Below are 27202 nucleotides of genomic sequence, written 5' to 3' on the forward strand. Positions count from 1 at the left end.
AATTAAACTTAAAGGTCCCCTAAAATAAAGCATCTTGGCAATGATATCCAACTTGACGGATGTTATTTCGTTGTAGGACAGAATTGTTGAATACCATAACAATGTCGTCAGGCATCAGTGGAGCCGCATTCCCGCTTTCTTTTCCGCCATAGTTTAAACCAGAGTGATAGAGAAAGACAACATTACTATCTCTATGGCTCTGGTTTAAACTGGCAGTTGTGGCTATGATCCGCGGGCTGTCAGAATTTAGATTATGTTACGGATGACAAATGTTTACAAGGATCGAATATTGCTCATACACACGTTTCTCGTTCCTGATAGTAGCCTATTACTAACGTAGCGTTAGCTAGCTACAATGTCTCTGCCTCCAGAGAAAGCTTCCGAACTGAAGCAAATTATTCACAACCATTTGCTTAAGGTGAGCAAACTACTTAGCTTTAATTTGCTATGCGTTTGCGTTATTAAACGATGTCCCTATGTATGCCGTATGAATTTTTTTATATAACGTTACGTGGTTTGATAGTTACGCTTAACGTTATGTGATTTGTTGAAGGGAGACTGCCTGGTAAAGTTAGCTTAACGATTCTTAAAATGCCATTCAATCAGCAAACGAATGTCACAGACATTACACACAATCACGATAACTTACACTCTATTTTAAGATCTGGAATCACTAAACTCCGTCTTTTATTAAGTTCGGCTGTACTAAATATGTAGATAGATTATGTTTTTCGTTATTTAAAACATTATTCGGTTGTCATTTCCAAGCTAGGGTACTTAACGCCTGTCTAGTCTAGTCTAACGTTAGCTTACAGAGGTCTGTAAGCAGACTGCTCTCTGAAGTAACTTCGCAGTGCAAATAGGGGGTCAGTAGAGTTTTTACAGTCTAAGGTTGAGTAGCACTAGGTAGAGATAGAACGATCCATTAAACAGTATTATAATTAAAGTTAAAATAATTGTTCTTAGTAACGTTAACTGGTTCACTATGGAACCACTGTTTTTTGTGTTTACATCAAGTTATTCCAGTCTGTAAAGCATTCTCTATTTTACAAAACTGCATTTGCATTAAGAGTCTAATGCAAATGCAGGTGTGTCAGGGCCCTTATTATGCAATCCTGAGACCTATACCTTCCTATAGCTCTACTGAATATATAAAAAAAGAACTGATAGGATCCATCTTTCTCATGAAGATTTTCAAGACTTGCACACCACTCTCCCCAGCACAGTAAAGAGGGATGATTGCCCGTAAACAAGCACAACATTGGGGCAGTGTGATGACAGTTTTAGTCGCATTTTATTAATTGTGGTCTGGAAATCGGGGGAACGGCAGATACACAATTAACCTTAATTGATAAGGAGTCTTAATTCTCTTAATTCAGATACCTCAAACAACATTGGTGAGCTCTGAGACATGTAGCTATTCGACTCTTGCTTGGGTGAATTGTATGGGGATGTGGTGTTTATTCTGTCTCTGTTGGTTATCAGATGGACATCCATGGGAAGATCCGAGAGGTGCTGGCTGAGACTGTAAGGGACGACCAAGGCCCAGCACATCGAGCTCTGTCTGAGGTGGATTTCCTACATGCTCTGCAGCGCAGGGGCATCATAGATGATGTGATGAAGGACCTACACTTTACACAGGTTAGCCAACACTTAGTCTCGCTTTGCCAGACCTTCCTCCACAGCGCTGCGTAGGAAGGTCTGGCTAGTCCACACAGCATTCCTGGATGGGAGAAAAACATGCTCTGGTTTATTGGCATTTCTTTAAACCAATCACAATCGTCATGTGCCGTAAAGAGCCACAGTGCCGCTGCAAAATAGCCTCGGGAAGGAACTTGTTTTGATGGAATGTGTGTACATTCAAAAGTAGTTTTAGTCGTGCATTTACCCTGCAGAGATCTGAGGAGCAGTTAACCATAGTCCTCAGAAATCCACCAGAGGTTAGAACGCCAACACAAAGAAAGAGGAAGGGGACGGACATCCGTCCGAAATTTCACATCCGACGGAATTTCTGGCGGCACCAGAGCTATCCAGGTAGTAGAACATCGTGGATATAGACTAGCCAACACATGGCAGGCAATTTTCAGATTTACATACGTGATGATTGGTCGACAGTAGTTCCCTTTAATTGATTTGATTCAAAATATTAAGTATTGAAGATAGACTCTTCCTAACCAAATGGTAATAATAACAACTTAAATAGGTTAATACTAATTTGAACCCAGATGCAGATAACAATTTCTCCACCGTACAAATTGTATGAATTCAATCCCCAGCTGACTGTTTGGTACGTTTGTCATGTTGGTCTGTTTTGGTAGGAAGTACCCACAGATGCAGAAACAGGATCCCCTCCAAAGCCTGCTGCTCACTTTGTTGACAAGAATATTACTCCGCTGAAAAAAAGTAAGAAACATCATTTACAAGACCCAGTAAACCAACATAATAGCATGGCCTATTTTCTTCCACTCATGTAGTAAAAATGTTAGGTAAAGCCATTCTTTTCTTTCTCTCAGCCAATATTGACCCATCCAGGCGGTACCTGTATCTCCAAGTGCTTGGTGGTAAAGCCTTTCTGGAGCACCTCCAGGAGCCAGAGCCTTTACCTGGTCAGGTGTGTTCTACATTTACGCTCTACCTGCACTTCCGCAATCAGAGGTTTCGCTCAAAGCCAGTGCCCTGTGCCTGTGAACCTGACCTGAAGGAGGGTTTCCTCTTAGAGATCCACAGAGATGGATCCACAGGTAAATGATCACTGCTGTCATGCTGTTGCTTCATGTTGCTTCAAGTGGCTATTTGTAACTTTCAGTTTGTGTTCTTACGCATGATTCCAGCGGCCCCTTTGGACAACCACATTGCGCAATCTAAAGTTATTTTAGGAATGAAATAGACATATTACATATCTGGGGGTCGGTTTTGAATCATTTATAATCCCGTAATTGTCTCCTTCTGTTGAAAGCCCGACCGAGTGTGACTCGGCTTTCGCACGTTGTCTACTCTCCCTTTTAGTTGTTCATGTTTAATTTCCTTCTTTTCTGTGATGGCCCTGCCCCAGTATCAGCTGTTACTACAGCAGATACTTTTACACCTATAAAAAGGAATCCCCTACTTTTACCTGGCTGGATACTAACCACACAGGCTTTTCTGGTGTTACGCCAAAATCTGTGACTTGTCAGAATCTGTGCTCTGTAGCGCCGTTCTACCTGTCGTAAATCATTTTATGACTATGCAGGAAAAATCAGACCCGGATAAAGGCATTAATAAAAACTATATAAAAATAGCGTTCTTTTCACTGTTGGTCTCGTTTGCTGTTACAGGTCATCTATGATCATCAGATGATAAACTAGAAAATGCATTTCCTGCAGAAAATGCGTGGGAATGCTGAATAGCTGAATTGCTAAAGCTAAACTGGTTGAATAGTTTAAATCTGTAAGAAGAAGTTGAAGTAGTGAGAATAGTTGAAAAAGTGGAAATCGTTTTAATACATATGAATTTCATTAAAAAGTTAAAAGCTTATGCTAAACTGAACTGTTGGCTTCAAAAGTTGAATAATGACAAAAGACGTAGAACATTGTGAGGTCTGAGTATATTTTCTAACTGATAATCACTCACAAATGCAGAAATATGAAACAAATAGTACGAAAAATCTTATAGCTCAAATGCACTACACTGCTAAAAAATCAGGAAAATTGTTAGAGTTGGAAGCTAAAGTGCATTACCCAAGTGAAGAGCTAAAATACATTGTTAGAAAAGCTTGATGCTGAACTGTAATACTGTCAAAGATGAAAGTTGAAATGAATTACCTAAAACGGCTGAAAGAAGAAATTAAACAACAAATTATTATCAGACATATACACTGCATAGAACGAAAAAGTCAATCTAGCTGATATGAGATGTGAAATATATTAGGTGAAAAGAATGGGGCTGAACAAAAGGAAAGACAGGACAGAGAGAAGGAGAGAAGGAGAGAAGAGAGGAGAGAAAGAGAGGAAAAAGAGAGCCAAAATAAAACATGAATAGCTGAATTGCTAAAGCTAAACTGGTTGAATAGCTTAAATCCGTAAGAATAAGTTGAAGTAGTTAGAATAGTTGAAAAAGTGAAATGACATCTTGATCAGCAACACATTGACTGATGTATCACAGTGGGATTTGAAGCAGGATCACCCACACCAAAGGTAATGGCCATCTCCACTACACTATCAACTGTATAGAAAACTGATGTTCCTTTGGCACTTATAAAGCCTGTCTTTGATCATCAATCACCACACCTGCTAATGCTAATGAGTGAGAGACAGTGTGAGAGAACCGTAGGTTCTTTATTTAGAACTGTAGGTGAAAGTATGGAGGGGCTGAAAATTTTGGGAGCGGAAGAAAATTTGAAGGATTTGAAGCATGCTTCAATGTTACAAAAAAGTGTTAAAAAGCTTAATATTTAAAAAAGTATAAATAGTAGAAAAAACATAGAAGTCTTATTAGCTGAAAGAGCTGAACATTTTAAAAGTTGAATGGTTTTAATAGCTGAACGTATGCAGAAGTTACAGAGAGCCAAAAAACGTATGGAAGAGGGAATAAAATTAAAAAAAATGAATAAAGAACAGAATAATGTCTCACTTAGCTGACTATTTTATCCAGAGCAACTTCCAGTTGCTATATGTCAGAGGTAAAACACATCTGAAACAACTATGGCTTAAAGTATCTTGCTCAAGAACACGTTGGTTAATGCTTTACAGTGAGATTCAAACCTGGTTCTCCCACACCAAAGTCACATGTCACATCCACTGAGCCATCACTACCTGGTTGTGGAAAGTGTTCCATCCATCCATCCATCTTCGTCCGCTTATCCGGTAACGGGTCGCGGGGGTAGCAGCTCCAGCAGGGGACCCCAAACTTCCCTTTCCCGAGCCACATTAACCAACTCCGACTGGGGGATCCCGAGGCGTTCCCAGGCCAGGTTGGAGATATAATCCCTCCACCTAGTCCTGGGTCTTCCCCGAGGCCTCCTCCCAGCTGGACGTGCCTGGAACACCTCCCTAGGGAGGCGCCCAGGGGGCATCCTTACCAGATGCCCGAACCACCTCAACTGGCTCCTTTCGACGCGAAGGAGCAGCGGCTCTACTCCGAGCTCCTCACGGATGACTGAGCTTCTCACCCTATCTCTAAGGGAGACGCCAGCCACCCTCCTGAGGAAACCCATTTCGGCCGCTTGTACCCTGGAAAGTGTTCCTTCAGCTCTAATAAAGCTAATCACCACACCTGCTGCCATTGTCATACAGTGACATATGTCACCTGTGGCACGCTGCAGCTATTCAGAGAAAGATTTTTTTGAAAAAGTGGAAATCGTTTTAATAAGTATGGATTTCATTAAAAAGTTCAAATCTTATGCTAAACTGAACTGTTGGCTTTAAAAGTTGAATAATGACAAAAGACGTAGAACATTGTGAGGTCTGAGTATATTTTCTAACTGATAATGACTCACAAATGCAGAAATATGAAACAAATTGTATGAAAAATCTTAAAGCTCAAATGCACTGCACTACTGAAATATCAGGAAAATTGTCAGAGTTGGAAGCTAAACTGCATTACGTAAATAAGTGAAGAGCATACATACATTGTTAGAAAAGCTGGAAGCTAAACTGTAATACTGTCAAAAGTGTTTCAATGAATTGGCTAAAAAGACTTATCAGCCATATCCATTGCATAGAACAAACAAGCAGAAAGAGGAAAGAAGCAGAAAGAAAAAAAAAAAGGAAGCTTCTTTCAATAGCTATATATGTCAGTGGTAACACACCTTTGGAGCGAGTATGGGTTAAGTGTTTACCTCAGGGACACATTGATTGATGTACCTCAGTGGGATTTGAACCCAGCTCTACCACACCACAGGCATGTGTCATATCCACTACACCATCACTAACCATGGCTTGTGTGTGTGTGTGTGTGTGTGTGTGTGTGTGTGTGTGTGTGTGTGTGTGTGTGTGTGTGTGTGTGTGTGTGTGTGTGTGTGTGTGTGTGTGTGTGTGTGTGTGTGTGTGTGTGTGTGTGTGTGTGTGTGTGTGTGTGTGTGTGTGTGTGTGTGTGTGTGTGTAATAGACAGACACAGAGAGAGAGAGGAATAGACAGACGGACAGAGACAGACAGAAGTGGAACACTAAAGATGTAGACTAATGTTCATATTACTGCCTGTAGTATTCAATTCAACTGTCTGTGAAAGTGTTGTCATGGTAACGTATGACCAGTGAAAACACCCTTTGAAGTCTGTGATATCTCTTTGATCTTAAAGATCACACGGTCGTTAACCTGATTAAATCAGATCTTTAATAATTTAAAATTTAAATCATCTGAAACTGTCAGCTGTGCCACACTGGAGCTATTCAAAGACACAGAGCAAGCTCTCAAATAAAGCCTCAGACTGTTAAAACGATAAGGGCTATCGGTGAAATGATGTAATCGTGACCACCACAAGGCCTTTGTGAACGTATTCATGTAAAAATTTATGTTGATAAACTTAAAAATGTGGGCATATCAGCGATTTTAAAAAAAGTGGTTCGCTCTGCGTTTCGTTGGGAAATGTGGAGGACATTTAACATGGCCGTGAATGGATGGAGATGTGGAACTCTTGTCAATTGGAAGCTCATCGAGCCAAAAGTATAAGGCATATCGCAAAACTGAGCACATTGGCTGAAACTAGACAAGAATACCTACGTTTTGATGTATAAACATAAAATTGTGTATGACAAGTAGATATTGTGGGCGTGAGAGCAATTTATAGAGAGGGGACAAAGATATTTTTCTTAAGGTGCTGCACTCTAGCGATGACATCATCCACTCTGGCAGACGCCACACACACTCATTAGAAACGCAGAAAAATCCTGAAATGGTCACTAAACTTAAACAGCTTTTTCACAAAAACTGTAAAAGATATCAAACTGAAAAGATATAGCCTAATACCTGAAGTTTTTGTTAACATTTTAAAGTTTGTTTGGCATCTGTAGGTGAAAGTATGGAGGGGCTGAAAATTTTGGGAGCGGAAGAAGATTTGAAGGATTTGAAGCATGCTCTCATTGACTTCAATGTTAAAAAAAAGTCATAAAAAGCTTAATATTTTAAAAAGTATAAATAGTAGAAAAAAAGTTGAAGAAGTCCCATCATTAGCTGAAAGAGCTGAACATTTTAAAAGTTGAATGGTTTTAATAGCTGAATGTATGCAGAAGTTACAGAGAGCCAAAAAATGTACGGAAGAGGGAATAAGAAGTAGTTTATAAAGAACAGGATAACAATAGTTGGAATGCTGCTGAACAGCATTCCAACTAATTACATAGTTTCAGAAACATTCAAAAGTTACATATAGTCACTTTAATATATTATCTAAAGTTAGTTTGTAATTTTGTCACTGCAGGAGAGGGCAGCAAAATGGCGGACACGACCACCATGCTGTCTTTGTGTGACCCGGTTCATTTGGTGCTGATCAAGACGGACACCTCTAGTGAGACAGCGCTGGTCTCGTCCTACTTCCTGGACTGGAGGACAGTTCTCAGCTCGCCCAGTGGGAAGACCTGCTTTGCTGTGGAGCTGATGGGAGTTGGTGAGGAAGGGTGATTCTGCTGCACTAAAACAGTCCTAGTGTGATACTGAATTAATGAATGGATTTGTTTTGTAAAGGTCATGTCTCTATGGCCAAGAGTAAAGAATGATTAATGCAGTTCATTGGTAGAGTAGTTTATTGTGTCATCCACATACAATCGCCCAACTCACATTCATATATATATATATATATATTAACTTTACTTGCTCTGCTGTGCCACGCTACATCCCGTACCATCATAACCCCAACCGTCAGACACCGCCCACCAAGAGTCTGGGTCTGCCGAGGTTTCTTCCTAAAAGGGAGTTTTTCTTCGCCACTGTCGCAATAGCCACTGCTAATGCTTGCTCTTGGGGGAACTATTGGAATTGTTGGGGCTTTGTAAAATTGAATTGAATTGAACTGTTGCAGTGGTAAAACAAAAGAAAACATTACATTAACATTAAATTTCAAACAAGTTTTTTTTTATAATTGTCCAATCAGAAAAACTGATTGTACATGGCAGACATTTCATTTGTTAAAAAAAAAGCCTTACCTTATCAGACAATAAGCAATAAAACATAAAATGGAATCTTCCATATCACCTGAATCACATAACCAACAAAGCTTTTTCTTTCAGATCCTTTGCTGAAAGTAGTAGTTGTAAGTACAGTAGTAGTACCAACAAAATCACAGTGATAGAAGCAAAGTAACCAACTGCAATTATAACCTCTTTGCACAATCAGTCAAGAGAGTCCTAAAGTCATTCTACTAGGGAACTTGATGCAAGTAGAGCTATGTAATTTAGATAATTGTGTTTACAAATGTATTTTTTTCACACATCCATCCTGTAAGTTGCATTTTAGAAGCCACTTCAAATTACACTATGGATTACATACAGTGGCACTCATACGTTTATGAACCCATGCTAAAGTTGACTAAATTTTCCTAGAGTTATATCCGACAATTAGTTATATCCTCATACCTAGAGATTGGCATGGGGTACTTTCCATAAAATCATCTCTCAATGCAAATCAAACCAGCTATTAGGCTAACTGACATAAAACCATGCCAATCTCTAGGTATGGTGAAGGGTAGGTGATGATGTGGGGGTATGGTGAAGGTTATGTGATGATGTGGGGTATGGTGAAGGGTATGTGATGATGTGGGGGTATGGTGAAGGGGATGTGATGTGGGGGTATGGTGAAGGGGATGTGATGATGTGGGGGTATGGTGAAGGGTATGTGATGATGTGGGGGTATGGTGAAGGGTATGTGATGATGTGGGGGTATGGTGAAGGGTATGTGATGATGTGGGGGTATGGTGAAGAGTATGTGATGATGTGGGGCTACTTTAATTCGAAAGGCCAAGGGAAGTTTATCAGGATGCATAGTATCCTGGATCCATGAAATAACTGGCCTTTAAAGCAGCCATATTATGCTCATTTTCAGGTTCATAATTGTATTTTAAGGTTGTACCAGAATAGGTTTACATGGTTTAATTTTCAAAAAACACCATATTTTTGTTGTACTGCACCGCTCTCTCTCACTGCTGCAGATCCTCTTTTCAGCTGGTCTCTGTTTTAGCTACAGAGTGAGAACTCTTTTCTTCTTCTTCTGTACTATCTTTGATTGCACTTGCACATGCCCAGTAGCTCAGATGTAGATCATGTCAGCTAGCTAGCTCCATAGACAGTAAAAGAAAGGCTGTTTCTACAACTTCGGTCAGTTACAAGGCAGGATTAGCTGGGAGACTTCTAAATGAGGGCGCACATGGAAGTAGTTCTTTTGTAGATTATGGTGAACTTGTGTTGTAGCAGTGCTTTGCTATTGAGAATGAGGTAGCATGCTAGCGTTAGCGTTAGCACGCTAACACTACGAGCTAATGTTTGCGGTTAGCCTGCTCGTTGTGACGTCACAAGCCGTGCCAATTTAGAACAGCTCACCGAGAGACTGAAGGCAGGACACATTCAGAAACCGTATCTCACTCTAAACAGCATGGATGGATTTTTTTCAAAGTTTGTATGTGTGTGGAAGCACCAGAGACACAACATAACACCCCAAATCCCAGAAAAAGTGTTTTTTTCAAAAATAAAGATCTGCCTGCCTCTATGGGAATTTAACATAGGGGTGTACTCACTTATGCCCCATGTATTTTAAGGAAGCACATTTATTTATTCACAAAGAAAATTGGTGTCCTTAAAGGTTGGATTTTTCCTCATTTTGTTAATTAAGGCATTAAGATCAATTTCCAAAAGATGATTTTTTTTTTTTCCTCTTTTTAGTCAACTTTAGCATGGGTTCATAAACTTATGAATGCCACTGTATATTCTAACCTACTGTATATCCTGTTTCTATAATCATTCAATTTGTAACTACACTGAAAGCTTTTATGTTTTTTGCAATTAAAATATTGTTTTTTTTATTATTTTTTTTATGATTGACCCCGTTCAGCTGTAAAACATAGTTTCCTGGCCTTTCTGGCTGGTGACCCCTTAAAATGAAGCAGTGTCTGCTTGCAACCCTTTTTTTTTTTTTTTTTTACTCTGAGATTTCTTAATTTGAAAGATAATTCAGTAGTATTTTGCAATAAAGATCAGAGAAAAATAATTAAAAAATCTAAATTTGAGTAGCAACCTACTTTTCTTCTTTCCTGTCCCGTTGTTGATGTTGTGACTCCATGGAAGGGTCCGAGCCCCCAGGCTGGTTTTTAACAGTACATTAGTAGTAATATACTAGAAATATGAGGTTTTTGAAAAACCACTGCAGTTTTGTCTCTTTCCAACTCCAAGTATGTGGCAACAGCTTTCGGTAACATGTATTTGTGTATGCTGTATGTGTCTCCAGGTAGTGAATGTAAAGTCCCAGCTGGTGTTTTGACTGTCAGCCTGGAGCTCTACCCTCCTCTCACAGAGACACTGAGCACTGACATCATCAGCACACAGGTCAGCACACTGGAGTCTCTCTCTGTTTATTCATGGGCTTCATTATTCATGAATAAAGTAACGCTGTCAACTAATAGTGAATCGTTAAAATACAATTCCATTAATGCTGTCAAGAATCAGTCTTCCTCAGAGTTGAAACATCAAAGCTCTATATGTAGTAGCTGATGTCACTGTGTGTTTCTCATTCAGCAATCACTGGAGAGGCAGAGGACAGCAGAGAAAGAGAGACTTTTCTTGGTTTATGCCAAACAGTGGTGGAGGGAGTTCCTGGAGATACATCCATCGCACCAATCCAAAATGGTCAAGATCTTTGCACAGGTTCGTCTAAATTCACGTGATGTGGGGGAAAAAAATGTAACCTTTATATGACATAGCTTTGCTTAGTTTTAAGGACATTTATTCCCAAAGTAGGCAATTTCTTTACTCAATTTTATTAGACGTGTGGGGCAATTCCCAGGATAGCAAAGGGAATGGGTTACATACTGTATATGCAGACACTAAATAGGGAGTTCCTCCAAACAACCCAATTAATTTGCTGTTTGCCACTCATGCATAGGTTTAGTATGTTAGTGGTTTGCGGAGAGGACTTTTCATATTCCTAACCAGTATAGGGATTGATGAATCCTGAACTCTAACTTTGTCTTTGTGCTCTCTGCAGGATGAGAATGGCGTCAACAGGCCAGTGTGTTCTTACGTGCGTGTCCTGCGGGCAGGCCGGCTTCTAGAGAGCCCTCGACAGGCGGCCCGCTTCGTCAGCCTGCTGGCTCAGGAGAAGGCCCCGGTGGTGGGAGGAGGAGGAGGCAAGCAGGAGCAGTGGTGCACATTAATGGCTTTCCTGTGTAGAGGGAAGGTAAGGAGAACTGGCCGGCATCTTTGCAGCCACAACAGAGATGGACTCATTTTTCAGATGACAATGCACTTAACTGTACTGTTAGATCGTCAAAGACAGATTTATAGATTTTCACACCAAAATTCAAATTAAGTGCCCTGGTAATGTGTTTCATTAGTTCTAGTTTTAAGATGGAAGATCCCACCTAGCGGGCTCCCTGGACTTAACATTCCCATTCTTTTTTATTAATCTATTTCATACCTGCAAACTAGTCGTTTTTCAGCGTAAATCGCCGTTTAGAATGGGAAAATGTCATCCACGTGAATCGTGTAGATCCGAAGAGTTTTTATTTGGGGGGGGGGTCTGAGACCCGGTGCTAATACAGCACCGGTGCCTTAACGACCGTTATCTACTGGACCGAATAGCAACGCGGATTTCGGTGCCTTATTTAGGTGCCTCTTAAATGCCTGCGCTTCTCTCTGATGCTCCGAAAACAGACGTTAGAGGGAACTGAAACATCGCTGCATGGGACGCTAGTCAACACTACACCTGACAGCAGCTAACGTTAGCCTACCGTTAGCTAGCAGCTGGAATAAACATGGTTAAAATGCTGACAGCTAAACGATGTAAAGTGTGACTGTATTTCACTGGAGAGGATTCTAACACCAGACTGTAGCTGCCGTTGTCACACAGACTCAGCCTCACCTCGCCAGCCTCGTTTCAAAGTTATTGTAAAATACCTTTTTCCCCTCCAGTGGTTGTTTTGTAGTTTAAAAGGAATTTACTGGTGAAATAAGTTATTGTTATAAGTTATTGTTATTCCATTTTTAATAAATCATTTAATTTTGACCCTGTGGCCTAAGCAATACACAAGCCGTTCTTTAATGTCGCCATTGTGTGCTCCTTTTTTTGTTTTTAGATCAACCTTTTATTGTTTTATATTTTTGAACATACAGAACAGACAAATACAATTGAACAAGGTGCTCCTTTTTTAAATATATATATGGGGGGGGGGGGGGGGATGTGTCACCTTTTTCAGCCCTTCTGAGTTTGCAGGTATGCTATTTACACATTAGATATCCTGTAAATTCCATAGATCTAAGGATGTGAAAAACATCTTTCTTTTTTTCAGGGTGTGTTAGTCTATTACCTCTTGTGGTTTAGTACCTTGTTGGTGATATACTGTCTTTGAGTAAGTGCAAGGCAGTTGTCCAAACTCTGCATTTGGCCTCTCTTTAATAACACTGTCTTAATGTTGTTGGTTACATTACGACATATCCTGGCACCAGTTTTACAGACATCCCTTATACAATGGTGGCCTATGGGGAAAATCCTTTCTGGTTCGTAGGGGGGCTTTTCGTTGTGATACCATAAGTAGCCACTGGACAAAATCAGCGGAAAGGCTGAGCACTTTTTGTGGGGGGCTGGTGAATGCATCTTAGCAACTGTCTGTATGTCCACAGTCCTGGGTCTACAGGGTTCCCTTTTTCAATGACGAATACAGACTACCGCCGCCTACTGGCATGGAGAGTTATTCCGTCTCACGTAGATGCAGAACTGCTAGTTGGCCTTCGGCTGTAGTCTTTGCGGTGCAATTTTTGGCCAAGACCCAGGCAACGCAACAGTCTGCACACTGCCACTCGTTCTTTGACGTCAGGTTGATTTGTCAGGGCCTTAAAGTGCCCATATTATGAAAAAATCACTTTTTCTGGGATTTGGGGTGTTATGTTGTGTCTCTGGTGCTTCCACACACATACAAACTTTGAAAAAAATCCATCCATGCTGTTTAGAGTGAGATACAGTTTCTGAATGTGTCCTGCCTTCAGTCTCTGGGTGAGCTGTTCAAAATCGGCACGGCTTGTGACGTCACAAGCCGAAACGAGCAGGCTAACCGCAACCATTAGCTCGTAGCGTTAGCATGCTAACGCTAGCATGCTACCTCGTTCTCAGTAGCAAAGCACTGCTACAACACCACACAAGTTCACCATAATCTACAAAAGAACTACTTACATGTGCGCCCTCATTTAGAAGTCTCCCAGCTAATCCTGCCTTGTAACTGACTGAAGTTGTAGAAACAGCCTTTCTTTTACTGTCTATGGAGCTAGCTAGCTGACATGATCTACATCTGAGCTACTGCACATGTGCAGTGCAATCAAAGATGGTACAGAAGAAGAAGAAGAAGAAAAGAGGTCTCACTCTGTAGCTAAAACAGAGACCAGGTGAAAAGAGGATCTGCAGCAGTGAGAGAGCACTGCAGTACAACAAAAATATGGTGTTTTTTGAAAATTAAACCATGTAAACCTATTCTGGTGCAACATTAAAATACAATAAAGAACCTGAAAATGAGCATAATATGGCTGCTTTAAGAAGGATTTGTGTAGAGTCGACTGACTGATGCATTTTCATCTCTACTAGATAGTGGGAAATTTCCCAGACCACCACAGGATAAATGTTTCCTGCCTCTACTCTGTGAGTGGCTGGCAAGACAGACACAACGCAACTCTCATAAAGTGGCCCTTGTCAGCTGTGATTTATGAGTTTCATTCCAGGGGAAATTAATTTAGCCTCATCAGTCCCCAGCCTGTTTCGATGCTGCCGTCTATATTAGCACTTCTGGGGAACATATATCATTCTGACTTGCCCGTAGCCTGAGCCAGCACACAGCAGCAGCACAAGTCCCCAGCTCAACCCAGGCCTCTTTACCAGAAAAGTTGTACGAGTGAAATAAGAGTTGCTTACTGCCATGGACCATTTAGTGACTACAGAGCTTATTTCCTCTCCAGCAGACTGTTATTGTGTGTGTGTTCAACATTTCTGAGAAAGGCTAACAGTGCAGTGAAAACCGGATATTGTATTTCTGTTTAAACAGACTGTTGTAGTGACATGATGAATTAGACAAGCAACAGGGATGGTATAAGGACCGTAGTAAATCTCTTCAAATCTGTCTAAATATAGGGACTTAGAATACATCAATATATAAATAAAGTTGTAATATTTAGAGATAAAAGTTGTAATAATTTGAGAATATTTGTAGTATAAAATCGGAATATTTTAATTATGAGTGAATGGAGCTCACTCAAGGCTCATTGTTTGTCACACCAGGGTTAAAAGAATTACACTTACAGTCATTACTTTGCAGCTCCAAAAAGCCTCATGAACCAATTTGAGCGAGGAAACAAAGTCCTGTTGCTCTTGAAGACTTTAATGTTAAAAATGAAAGTGTATTGGCCTTCTATTAAGGTTAAGAGAGCTCTGAACACTACACGTGATGTTGATCATTTACTTTCCACATCTGTCATCTGTCACGTCTGTCCTCCCCAGGGGGACTGTGAGGACCACACCACCCTGCTGTGTAGCTTACTGCTGGGATTTGGCCTGGATGCATATGTGTGTGTGGGTACCAAAGCCAAGGTAACCCCACACACCTGGGTCCTGACCCGTGGTACTGATGGGAGCATCACCTTCTGGGAGAGTCTGACTGCACACAGGTCCAATTTTCTTTTTCTTCTTCTTTTTTTTTGTCGTTCTTCAGTCAGTTGATAACTTACTAACGACTGTAACTCCCCTGTTAATAATATATTTATGTTGGGTTGGATACCTTTTTAAAAAAAAAAAAAAGAAAAGAAATTAAATAAAAAAATTAACAAAAGATATATTTGGGTAAATTGTCTTTCATAAACGTCTCCAATATTTAACATTTTGAGTTTTTCTCTAACTGCTAATCAACTGAAATCATTTAAACTGCACTGCTTTTTCTCTTTTAGTGTCAGTTAGCTCATTAGCCAGTCTTTGTGTGTTATCAGCAGGAATGAATAACCACTGAAAAATGAAATCGGATCCGATTTCATTTTTCAGTGGTTATTCATTTTTGGGATTTTGTCCATCAATGACTGTTTTGGCCATAACTCCCTATAATCTTGTAATGGAGATAGACTTCATTTCATATCTTTTGTCAATTCAAAGTCAGTGATAGAAACTAGGTATTGATTTACACCAAGCAGTGTTTTTGAGGAGCTTTTTTTTTAATCTCCTGAACCATTTCTTTCTAAATTTTACAATTGTGTCCCAGCCATTAGTTTTTTTTAACTTCATGGTAGTACTTTCATTTGAAGCCTCCTTCATTCCTCACTCATTAAGTGGACCTATATGTTTTAGGCAATTTCCCACCATGAAGCTTTGGGCTAATTTAACAGAGCGACAGTATATTTTATCACATCTTAAGTCATGCCCTCAAAATGGCATGGCCTAATGGATTTGATAATTATTAATATAATTTTCTATCAATTTTGTTAGTATTTTTGTAATGACACTGATTAGCTGTGATGTCCCATGTGTATGGTCAGATACCTGCACCAGGCCATAGACCCAGATGCCCCGCCCCTGGCCCCCCAGCCCAAACCCTCTTCCCCCTACCGCACTGTGGGCTGTGTCTTCAACCACCAGACCTTCCTGGCCAACTGCCAGCCCACCGATGCTGTGGAGCTTTGTGTCTTTGACTTCCAGGTAAGAGAATGGTGTCCTAGAGTTTCCCCACAGATTAAATACATTTTACTTATATTGCATGGCGAATTGTTGTATTTATTAATTATCATGGCCCTTTAGTGTTAAAAAGGTGCCACTAAAATGTCATTATGCTGGTCACATTTGTTTCATTGATGGGTATTGTGTTAATAGTCAGGGGCAGGTGAAATAAGTTTCAATATGAAAGTCTTTATTTACACTGCATATTAAATTGGTCGGAGAAGATCGTATTAAATGTGCAGTGGTGATTTTAATCAGACAGAGGTTAGTCTATATCCACGACGTTCCACTTCTGGGATTGCTCTGTTGCTGCCGGAAATTCCACCAGATGTCACTCTTTTCGGCCGGATGTCTATGACCTTCCTCTTCCTTTGTGTTGGCGTTCTAACCTTCGGTGGATTTCTGAGGACTACGGTTAACTGCTCCTCAGATCTCTGCAGGGTAAATCCAGACAGCTAGCTAGACTATCTGTCCAACCTGAGTTTTCTGTTGCACGACTAAAACTACTTTTGAACGTATACATGTTCCACCAAATCAAGTTCCTTCCTGAGACTATTTTGCAGAGGCACCGGGGCTGTGCCCAGTGCTTAGCGCCGCCCAGGACAATTGTGATTGGTTTAAAGAAATGCCAATAACCCACAGCGCTATGGAGGAAGGTCTGGCAAAGCGAGACTAGACCGAGGTAGTCTCGAGCAAAGAGCAGTGGGCTTGTGACTGGATGGTTGCCAGGGAAGTTGAATCTGCAACACTTCCATACATCAGCAACTCCTGTCCTGTCATGTTACCCTAAAGACAGGCAGCAAATCCCCAGAGGCTACAGTGTAGTGGTTCTCTTGTGTGAATGGAAAAAGTAAGCCCAGATAAGAGCATCAGCTAAATGCCCTTTTTTCCCCTCCTTCTTTCCTTACAGAATCAGTCTCGGTGGAAGGCGATGAGCGAAGAGGCTCTAAAGTCTGTTTGCGCCCCAGGCTCCACCACCTCTCTGCCCCCTCTGCCTCCACTCTGTGCCCCATCTCTGGATCCTGCTGCTGCCAGCAACCAGCTGGAGCTGGAGATGCGCTACCTGGTTTCTGAGCACAGGAAGGTAAAACACAGTGCTGGACTAGATATGGACCCTTAAAGTTTCGGTGTTTTAGGTTATGTTCAAGTCTGCTGAGAGCATTTATGACAAGTAAAAGCTATGGTTCACATCCCATATGTTTCCATCCACCTGTTGTGATATGTGTTGTATGCACATATCAGTTTTAATATTACAAACCTGAGTGGAAATTAAAAATGAAAAGTTGAAATATCACACAAATGCACTTGGCTGTGGTGGAAAGAATAATATGTGACGTGCAATGGCAACAGACGCAAATAAATCATGACGTACATGAAGCATGTTTGACTTATTTTTCACAGTCCGTTATCAGAAACTGTGCCTTTAAAACGAGCCGTCAGTCATTCCCCGGCTGCAATGGCGGTGCGAGAACACAGATGTGGAAGACCCGGAGACGCTGACAAATCAGAGCAGGCTGGGCTTTTTTCGGCATTGGGGTTTAAAGAGACAGGCGCTAACTGAGCTTTCAGACAGAGTATTTATAATACAGGTATTTTCACACACAATGAGATTTTCTTTTTTCTTTTTAAGATTTAAGCACGTAAAGATGTTATAGTAGAAACCCAAAATACAAGTATGAACCTGAAAATGAGAATACTATGTGACTTTTAATACATAAAACAAACTGAAATGCCATATTTCCATCAAGTTTTCCACATGGTTTTCTATCGTTTGAGGTTTGACTGGCGCTCTTTTAATTACGACATCTCATTGCGTATAACAGTAGTGGATGGAAACAGATTAATTAGCATTTTCTTTTACAGACTTTCTGGCCATTTGGTTAAAATTTGTGCTACATTTGGATCAAAATTAAAAAATAATAATAATAATGTATGGTGAGGCTAAAAATTGTGTGCGTGAGAGCAAGTTTAAAATATTTTTTCCAGAAGTTGTTAAACCACATAGATCTATGTTAAAACACCTCTCCACTCAAAGGTGTGAGTCTGACTCTTGCTGTTCCAATACACAACTATGTAAAAATCTGAATACTAGGCTTCAAAGAAGGGTGATTATTTTAAAAATAAATATACTTAAACTATTTATAAATTACATATATATTTCAATATTTTGAATAGGAGTTTCTAACTGAAAGTATGACCGTGGAAATAGTGTTGAAAAAAGTGTGAAAATGTTTCCGTTTTGAACATTGTCTCCATTCATTTGAAAGGGGAAAGTTGCCCGGAAAATGTTGAATATTTCGGAAAGGTATTAATGACAAAAGTAATAGCAGGAATGTCCTAATCGAGCTGAACATTTTTATTTTTGAATGAGGTTTCTACGTTTGAAAAATGTGGACGTAGTTAGGTGACAAAGTATGTGTGTGAGAGATTTGGGTGAACTGACCCTTTACGGGCCATTGACCAAATACAGGTTAGGTGTTTTGGCTTAACGTGTAATGTGAGATTTGTTGAGCAAAGTATGAGCTCTTTGGTGCTCTCTCCTCCAGGACCTGGAACTGGCCACAGTATGGGACGACCACCTGTCCTACCTGCTGTCCTCTGCACTGGCAGCCTATGAGCTGGAGCGCTGCACTGGCGTCTCCTGTGGCAACGAGGAGTTCCAGGACGCAGTGAGGAGGGCGGTGCCAGACGGACACACCTTCAAAGGCTTCCCCATCCACTTCTTGCACCGCAATGCTCGTAGAGCCTTTGCCACCTGCCTCAGGTGAGCTAGTGTGTAGCATGGTGAATGCATGGTTAAAAAAATCCTTTGTTGCTATGGGTGTGAACTTAATGTTGGCAATCATCTGTTCTATGAGTGTCCCTGACTACAGCAGCAGTAAACTCATTATATTCAGTGCAACCTCAGGTTTGTTTAATGGCATCCATAAAGAAGGTTAGTTATGGCTAGATTAGACATGGCCCAAAGGTTCCTCAAAACAACAACTGAACTTTGTTAATAGAATGACTATGAAAGTACTGTGAAAACACCGTTAAATAAGATAGTTGACCCCCATTCAGAGAACAGTCACTCAACTCACAATTTTGCCTGTGAGAATATTTTGTTGGCATTATTATCATACGTCAGACCTATGGCAGCAAATCCATTCCAGCTGCAGTGTATGGTAGCAGAGCCTGAACTCAGACCTCCCTGTAGAGGCTGCGAAAACCTTTTATATTTAGACGCTACAAATTAAATCAAGCTACAAAAAAGCCTGAAAGTCGGAAGTTAGAGAGAAGTACAAAGAGTCGTTGCTATGGAGATGATACACCGTCTTGTCGCATTGGTGTGAACTGGCAGCTTTCAGAGAGCTGCAGACCGGCATGTTGCAAGTAGTTGCAATTTCAACTTGTCTCGCCGCAAATCTTTGGTCTGAACTGGGCTTAAGAGAGAAGAGAATCTCCCTATTAAGACCCACAACACAATTCCATGTCAGTGTTATAAATTCTGCCAGACTTGAGCACATAGTGCTCAGAGTCCTGAGCTCCTGGCAACTGACATTAGACTAACATCCTAGACTAAAATCTGGCTTAAAAGTCACACCATCCCTTTCCTGTCTTAATCGTGTATAGAGATAGCCGACCCTCGTTAACCAATTATTAACCATTAACCTACAAGCAGGCAACTGAGTCCCAGTTCACCTGTCCGGGAGGCTCAGACTTTTTTTAGTTTCAGCGTCCATGGAAAGCTGCGGATTTGTAACTGTCGCGTAGCCACGATGTTGCGTGCATTGTTTTGGGACACATGCAGCCACTTTCCCAGTATGGAATCGCTATAAGACCGCAGCTCTCCGCAGACACGGAACGTATGCCCGAAGCTATCTTCACCACATCAATTAGTTTAGCTGCAAGTTTGTCAGCTGTGTGTCTGCCTGGCATTTAACCTGCCAGTCCTCATCGAAATAAGAAATTGATTGAAATAGATTGTATAGCCTTTTTTTTTTTTTTTTTTTTTTTTTTTTTATGCAGCAAACTTTTTGCTTTTTTTATTTAATAATATTGCTTTAAACTGACAGTATTAATCGGTCAAGATTCCTATTGGGTTTAACGGTTAATTGTTAACATCCCCAATTGTGTGTTAATTTCTAATTTCTGTGCCTGCAAGGGTTCTTGATAGGGTTGCAATATGCCAGGAATATTCCAAGTAGATGGGAATCAACGGGAAATAATGGGAATTAAATGGAAATATAGGGGTTATTTGCTCAGGCTGTATTTGCAATGCCAAATGCAGATAGAAACAAACTTTTAAGCAGACATAATTGTAGCTATGCAGTTTGATTAACCCTGTGAAGACTAAGCGTTCTTTGTTAGTTTCGTTAATTTGCTAATTTGTTAATACATTTTTCAGATACATACAATGTAAAGTGTGCAATGTGGTGAGTTAGCTACCTCGCAGGTTAACTAATGGGGAAAGGTACTGGTAGGTCAAATTCAAGTCGACAATGTGGGCTGTGTTCAAACTTAGGGTTTAAAGTGAACAACTAATTTATAAAATAAATGTTTTGCAATAATAAAGATCAATAGCATGTTCAATCAAGCCACATCCCACATGGTAACAGCTAACTAGCAGAAGGTTATAAACTGTGTACTCTGCTTTAGGGATCCACTGATATTTGTTTGTCAAGGCCGATACCGATTATTAGTAGTCAATGAAACTGATAACCGATATTTGGAACCAATGTGTTTTACAGTGAAAATGAAAATCTTTAAGGTATTTTTTGTTTTAATGTTTTAAGCAATTATTTAATAAATGAGAAACTTTCAACATAATCCCCAGTAACAGAGTCAGATAGTGTTGTGGGGGGGGACATTAAGTCAGACTCAGTGGTGAGTGAAACTGAAGCAGAGGGACAGACAGAGCTGGAGCCGAGCCAAAGGAGAACACTTTTTAATTCATAACTTTATCAGTTATCAGGCGAATAAATGCTGATACAGATCATCTGCTAACTGCCAAAACCGGCCTGATAATCGCTCTATCCCTACTTTGCTTTAGGTTACTGCATGCTGGTTAATTGAAATATAATAAAATATAGAATATATTCACTCCAGTATATCCAGTATTGCTTCTAGGTAAAAAGAATATTCCATTTGTATATTTGCATTTGTTCATTTCTAAAAGACTTTGCAGTACTTCATATTCCATGCTCTGTGTCTCTTGTCACTTCCTGTGCAGGTCTCCGTTCTGTGAGGAGATAGTGTGTTGTCGTGGCGACCATGTGAGGCTTGCGGTCCGTGTTCGTGTGTTTGTCTATCCTGAGAATGCATGTGCAGTGTGGCTCATGTTTGCATGTAAATACCGCTCTGTACTCTGACCACCGTACCCTAAAACCACCAGCTTATGTTGCACACAATATTTAATGTGTACAGAAGGACACGGGCCTGATTCTTATAGATTTAAATGAAGTTGTACTCTGTGACATGTGTACAGACATATATGTGGCTGTTGTCTTTGCTGTGAAGTTTAGGCCTTTATTTTGTTGTCCAGAAGACTCTTCATTTGTACAGACGTTTACACTCAGAATTGTATTTATACATCTATTTTTGTAAATAAATGGACCTTTTTTAATCTTACTGTGTCCTTTTTAGTGGCCTCATTAAAGACATTTTCCAAGAATAATCACGAACAAGAATTTTTTCAAATGACATTAACTTTAACAACTAGTCTGGATAATTGTTGAGATAAATGCTTTGGCTCAGTTTTCATATCAAATGAGTAACATTTTGGCATCAAAATGCTCACATAGCAAACAATATAAAAACATCTGTATCAAATTAGGTTCAAAAAAATCATGCAGAAGTTTTTTTTCAGAACATCACAACAATGTACATGTTCTTTACTGACTTAATTATTGCATTTTAAAATGAAGCGGTCATAATTAACTCACAAACTGAAATGAATTTTAATTTTAGTTCATGCGTATGTTTTGTCATAACCTGGCTCGTGGGCCATGACAAAAACGGGAACAGACACAAAATGCCAAATATCTTATTAATATATAAATATATAATAATAATAATAATAATAATAATAATAATAATAATATATAAATATAGGAATATAAATTAAAGAACTATTTTGGTTGAGAGGTGTGTTAGTCAGTGACATCAGTAATGTTCGCGTGGATGTGTGTAAATAATACAATGTAAGGTGTTGTGTAAAGTAAAAGAGAAGTACCCAATGAGCTGAACAAAGCAAGAGAGTCGCAGAAAAAGAGCAAGACACTGGAATCTGGGCCTTCATAGAGCGAATCCCAGTGACCTCGCTCTAACACAAAAAACACTCCCGGGTAGACAAATAGCCGTTGAGTTGCGGAGATTGTGAAGTTGGCAAACTTGTTACTTTCTGTTGTCATTTTTAGCCGTAACTGTAATGTTTAAAGGTCTGTCCTATCTGACCTTTCTGCTGGGCTTATTCTCTGTCCTGTGTTGTTTTTCTGCGTCTTTGATAAACCAAATCTAGCGTTAGGAACAGCAACATCTCCCCGCCGGTCGGACCGACTGCTAGTGTCTTTTTTTTTTCTAGTCTGTGGCCCAACAGGTAAATTAGGTCTCCAACCTAATGTTAGGGTGTTGACATATGAAAGGATTAATGACATGAGAGTTTATCCAGTTGTTCCTTATCCCCGTTTGCTCAGCGCCGCCCGTTAAATTGTATTATTTATTTACATTGTGGTTGGGTCTATGGCCTGTGGAAAACTGGGCCCTGGAGATCTGGCTGAGGGACTGCAATCAGGCAGAGCAGTTAAGTGATGCAGCCCACACACACACACACACACACACACACACACAAGCAGAATAATTTACTAATATTGTAAATGTATATAATAATAAAGTGTTCTTTATAGTAAACCCTACATCTATATAAGACAAAATGACAACTGACTGTTCTTCACTGACTCACTTTTCCGTTTCTGTTCTGTGTTTTGTTGTTTTTTAAGGCATCAAACCTTAGATTTTTCAAACGCTTCTCATCGAAAATCCACGCACCTAATGTAAGGTGCAAGTATTCTGAGGATAACTAATAATTTAAAATACAATAATAGTGTAATGGTGGTGCCAAAAGGCATTCATAGGTGACTGATGAATGCGTTGCATTTTCTTCGGGGAGAACCCCTAAACTCCCCTTAAGGATATTTGGCAGCCACATTTACCCATAATTTAGAGAAAGGATGATGAATACTTTAACTTTTGTGTATTTGTGGGCTTTTGTAATGTCCTGGGGCTGTCCTCCTTGTCTTTGTCAAACTGATATGAGGGGCCAGAATTTAGAAATTATCTGAAGTACCTTAAAGGCTGATAGTTTATACATGCACAGTGAACCATGTCAAGGTTGTAAGGCGAATCAGCACTTGGTATAAAAGTTGTCGTGTCCATGTGACCTGTCTTGAGCGTGGCTCTGGTGAGCTGTGCCGCGCTACGCTTCGCCACACCATTCTTTGTGTGGCGCTCAACATTTTCCTTTTTTTGTCGTGGTAAAGTCTTACATTTTCCTTTTAGAGGACTTAAAAAAGGTCTTAAAAGTCATTAAATTTGCTGTTAAAAAATGTGCAGATACGCTGGGTGGAAAATGATATAACATTATTACCATCATTTACGCGTTATTTTGGAACCCACGCAACTTCTAAGCAAGACCCGTCCTTCAATAGCATTCACACACTACTATTGGCCAGGCGTCCATGCTTACGCAAGGTAACGTAACCCGATTAGTTCAGGTCTTATCCCCTGACCAGTCGGCTATCCTATCCTTAACCACTCAAAGTCAATGCCTAAACCCAACCAATCAGGCTGCTTCATAGGGCGGGACTTGCCTAGAAGTTGCGTGGGATCCATAATAACGCATCATTTGCACTTAATACACAGCATTTTGACAGTAATCAAAAGTTATGACATTGCATTTTTTTTTTCTTCATTCTTTCCATCACTGCCACATATTTAAATGTATTGCAGTGGTGGCAACGGACTTAGCAATTATGTTGCAGTGCTGCTCATTGCCAGGGTAATATTAAAATAAGGAGAAATACATGGAACACATTTTGCATTAAAAAGATCTGTATCATAGGAATAAGCTTTATATGAGGTGGTGGTATTCTGAGGACTGAACATGTGATTTAGTCTTTTGCACTTTGTATGCAAGGACAGCGTTGTGCATTTAAAGGGAAGAATTTAGCAAATCAGTTTGGCTCTTTGCACTAACATTTAAAACTAAGCCAAAGCCATTCTAAAAGTTATATTTATTTGTAATACATTAACACAGCACTAGATGGCGTCTTAAGACAAATGTTGGCTCACTGAATGCATCTGGCAGCTCTCTGTTCCATCTTGGCCTGTTTGATGCAATCCAGTAGTAGACCTGTATGCTTACTAAGAGCATCTTTAAATACAGATCGGATAAGATGAGGTCACTTCACCGGTCCGCTCCAGCCCCCACTGCCTGATAGAGCAAGATATAATCAGTGAGTGTTTATTTGATCAATAGAGATGCATAACAAATGGAACAATCATTAAGAAACCACCCGCTGTAGGGAGAACTAAAGGATGACAAATGATTTCATGTTGTAAGATATTATTCACTTTTCGCAAGCCCCAATAAAGCCATTATTGTGGTTTGAGAGCCACTGAAACCCCACAGAGGAATGTTGACTTCTAATTTGAGACTGACTGATTGTGAAATTGCAGAGAAGGCCAAGTGACAGCTGCCTGGTTGAGTGAGTCATTGTGCGGTTAGGAGAAGTCAACTCGGAAAGTTTTGCCCTGATTGAAGTGCTCTATTAATTGACACGCAGAGGGTAGTTTTATTTTTATGCAGTGCTTTGCTCGGCTTCTTTTGTTTTGTTTTTCCGCTCGGTGCCACATTGCACATTGCTGTTTGGAGTTCTGGGGGAATCGTTGACACGTCAGCCCCAAACTTTGACAAGAAGTCTGTGAGGATGGCCAATTAATTAGATTTTTCCAGGAGCTAATTTGCAATTCTGCATTCACCCCAGAGTAGTTGAACACGCAGATCAGGAGGGAGGCTGAAAGAGCGAAATAAAGAGCTAATGAATAATTCCTCCCTTTTTCTGAATGTCACACACACACACACACACACACACACACACACACATGCACACCTCCGCTCAACTCATTACTGTATACCTCAGGAAGAATGTACAGCAAAGGAAGTGTTTGATGCTGGGAATCAGGTATGTTTTCAGCCCATATTAAACAGCAGCGCTCAGGTGTAATTGACTAATAAGTCCTGTGGGACAGGAGCTACAGTATAAAACAGGAAGAGAAGAGAGGGGATGCTAGTTTTCTAGCAAGAATAACAAAACCATCACTCACATCTTGCACCTCAACACTGCTGCTGGCATGCAGTGTTTGCATTCAGGGGAAAGTTTCAAATTAAATATATTTCTGTATGAACTGTTGTGGTGATAAATGGTGTGTGAGTGTGTGTGTGCGTGTGTGTGTGTGTGTGTGTGTGTGTGTGTGTGTGTGTGCGTGCGCGCGTGCGTGCATGTGTGTGTGTGTTTATTTCTTAGTGCCACCTCCAGTACTTAGTATCATGTGTAAAAGGAAAGAACTTGAAATGAATGGATTATGTTAAATGGCTAAAAGATCATTTTAACAGTATACATGGATTTGCAGCCTTTCTTTTGGTAATTAGTAATCAACTGGTTATAGATAGAATGAACTTGCAAGTGGAAATTATCTTCCGATTCAGTTTGAATTATCGTGCCAACACTTTATTTTTCACACATACTGTATAATCATCTCCCTCTTCCGATCCGGCATACACTGCAAATGAGTATTTTCCATCCGTAGAAAATTCACCTGCAGTTCACATGTCAATAACTGCATTATCATTTCTGTATTAATGGTGTTGATTGGAAGAAATATATTGCAGCTTGCAGCCTACTTTAGCATATTACTGTGGATGTTTGTTTATTATGCCTCACAGTCAGAAGAATTGTCATTAAGGAATCATTGTTTTTTTCTTCCTAAAAAAACATCATAATGTTAATAATTGAAAAAATATTAATTTGAAAAATATCTCTAGTACCACATTGAAGTTTTTACAAAATTGTTATGTGTGTGTCACGTGTATGTATGTATGTATGTATGTATGTATGTATTCTTTGCAAATTTTGCACTCACCCACTAACCCATTCAGCCTTTTTTCTTATACAACAGTTTGTTTTTCTGTATTTATTGTTTATTTCATATTACTGTTTATTATGTTTGTTTGTTTGTTCATATATGTACCTTTCACTAAGGCAAATTCCACATAAGTGTACTTGTTGTGGCAATAAAACCTTTTCTGATTCTGATCTCTTCGTACTGGAGAGTAAGTACTTGTTGGACCATTTTACCTTTGTCTGATGTCCCAAAATGCCTTGAGAATGCCGGTTTCCTAGTACTGCCACTGTTTTAACAACCATCCATCCATCCATCTTCGTCCGCTTATCCGGTCTTGGGTCGCAGGGGTAGCAGCTCCAGCAGGGGACCCCAAACTTCCCTTTCCCGAGCCACATTAACCAGCTCCGACTGGGGGATCCCAAGACAACCCCTCCACACCCAGAGCTTTTCTGGACGGATCTCATCAATCCCTGGGGCTTTGCCACTGTGGAGTTGTTTAACTACCTCAGCAACTTCCACCAGGGAAATTGACGACAATCCCCCATCATCCTCCAGCTCTGCCTCTACCATAGAGGGCGTATTAGTCGGATTTAGGAGTTCCTCAAAGTGCTCCTTCCACCGCCCTATTACCTCCTCAGTTGAGGTCAACAGCGTCCCATCCTTACTGTACACAGCTTGGATGGTTCCCCGCTTCCCCCTCCTGAGGTGGCGAACGGTTTTCCAGAAGCACCTTGGTGCCGACCGAAAGTCCTTCTCCATGTCTTCTCCGAACTTGTCCCACACCCGCTGCTTTGCCTCTTTCACGGCAGAGGCTGCAGCCCTTCGGGCCCTTCGGTACCTTGCCACTGCCTCCGGAGTCCTCTGGGATAACATATCCCGGAAAGACTCCTTCTTCAGTCGGACGGCTTCCCTGACTACCGGTGTCCACCACGGTGTTCGTGGGTTACCGCCCCTTGAGGCACCTAAGACCCTAAGACCACAGCTCCTCGCCGCAGCTTCAGCAATGGAAACTTTGAACATTGTCCACTCGGGTTCAATGCCCCCAGCCTCCACAGGGATGCACGAAAAGCTCCACCGGAGGTGTGAGTTGAAAGTCTGTCGGACAGGGGCCTCCTCCAGACGTTCCCAATTTACCCGCACTACCCGTTTGGGCTTACCAGGTCTGTCCAGAGTCTTCCCCCACCCTCTGACC

General features: G+C 40.5%; 1 protein-coding gene across 1 annotated transcript; it reads left to right on the forward strand.

The window, feature by feature from the left end:
- The first annotated feature begins 186 nt into the window (after window positions 1–186).
- Window positions 187–21459, forward strand: cep76 (centrosomal protein 76). The gene is made up of 13 exons (XM_031289868.2): window positions 187–418; window positions 1486–1641; window positions 2319–2403; window positions 2514–2741; window positions 7391–7576; window positions 10402–10499; window positions 10689–10817; window positions 11158–11349; window positions 14650–14816; window positions 15672–15831; window positions 16760–16933; window positions 18396–18613; window positions 21062–21459. The coding sequence occupies exons 1-13, from the start codon at window positions 356–358 to the stop codon at window positions 21198–21200; spliced, it is 1995 nt and encodes a 664-aa protein (XP_031145728.1). The 5' UTR covers window positions 187–355; the 3' UTR covers window positions 21201–21459.
- Window positions 21460–27202: the final 5743 nt, after the last annotated feature.

Source organism: Sander lucioperca, chromosome 10 (assembly GCF_008315115.2).
Source record: "Sander lucioperca isolate FBNREF2018 chromosome 10, SLUC_FBN_1.2, whole genome shotgun sequence".
NCBI classification, from domain to species: Eukaryota; Metazoa; Chordata; class Actinopteri; order Perciformes; family Percidae; genus Sander; species Sander lucioperca.

What these genes read in the sequence shown, in the direction of transcription:
- cep76 (XM_031289868.2), top strand. Translation starts at nt 356, where the DNA reads ATGTCTCTGCCTCCAGAGAAAGCTTCCGAACTGAAGCAAATTATTCAC. An exon ending in TTCACAACCATTTGCTTAAG is followed by an intron (nt 419 to 1,485) that starts GTGAGCAAACTA and finishes GTTGGTTATCAG; the next exon opens with ATGGACATCCATGGGAAGAT. An exon ending in TGTGGAGCTGATGGGAGTTG is followed by an intron (nt 7,577 to 10,401) that starts GTGAGGAAGGGT and finishes ATGTGTCTCCAG; the next exon opens with GTAGTGAATGTAAAGTCCCA.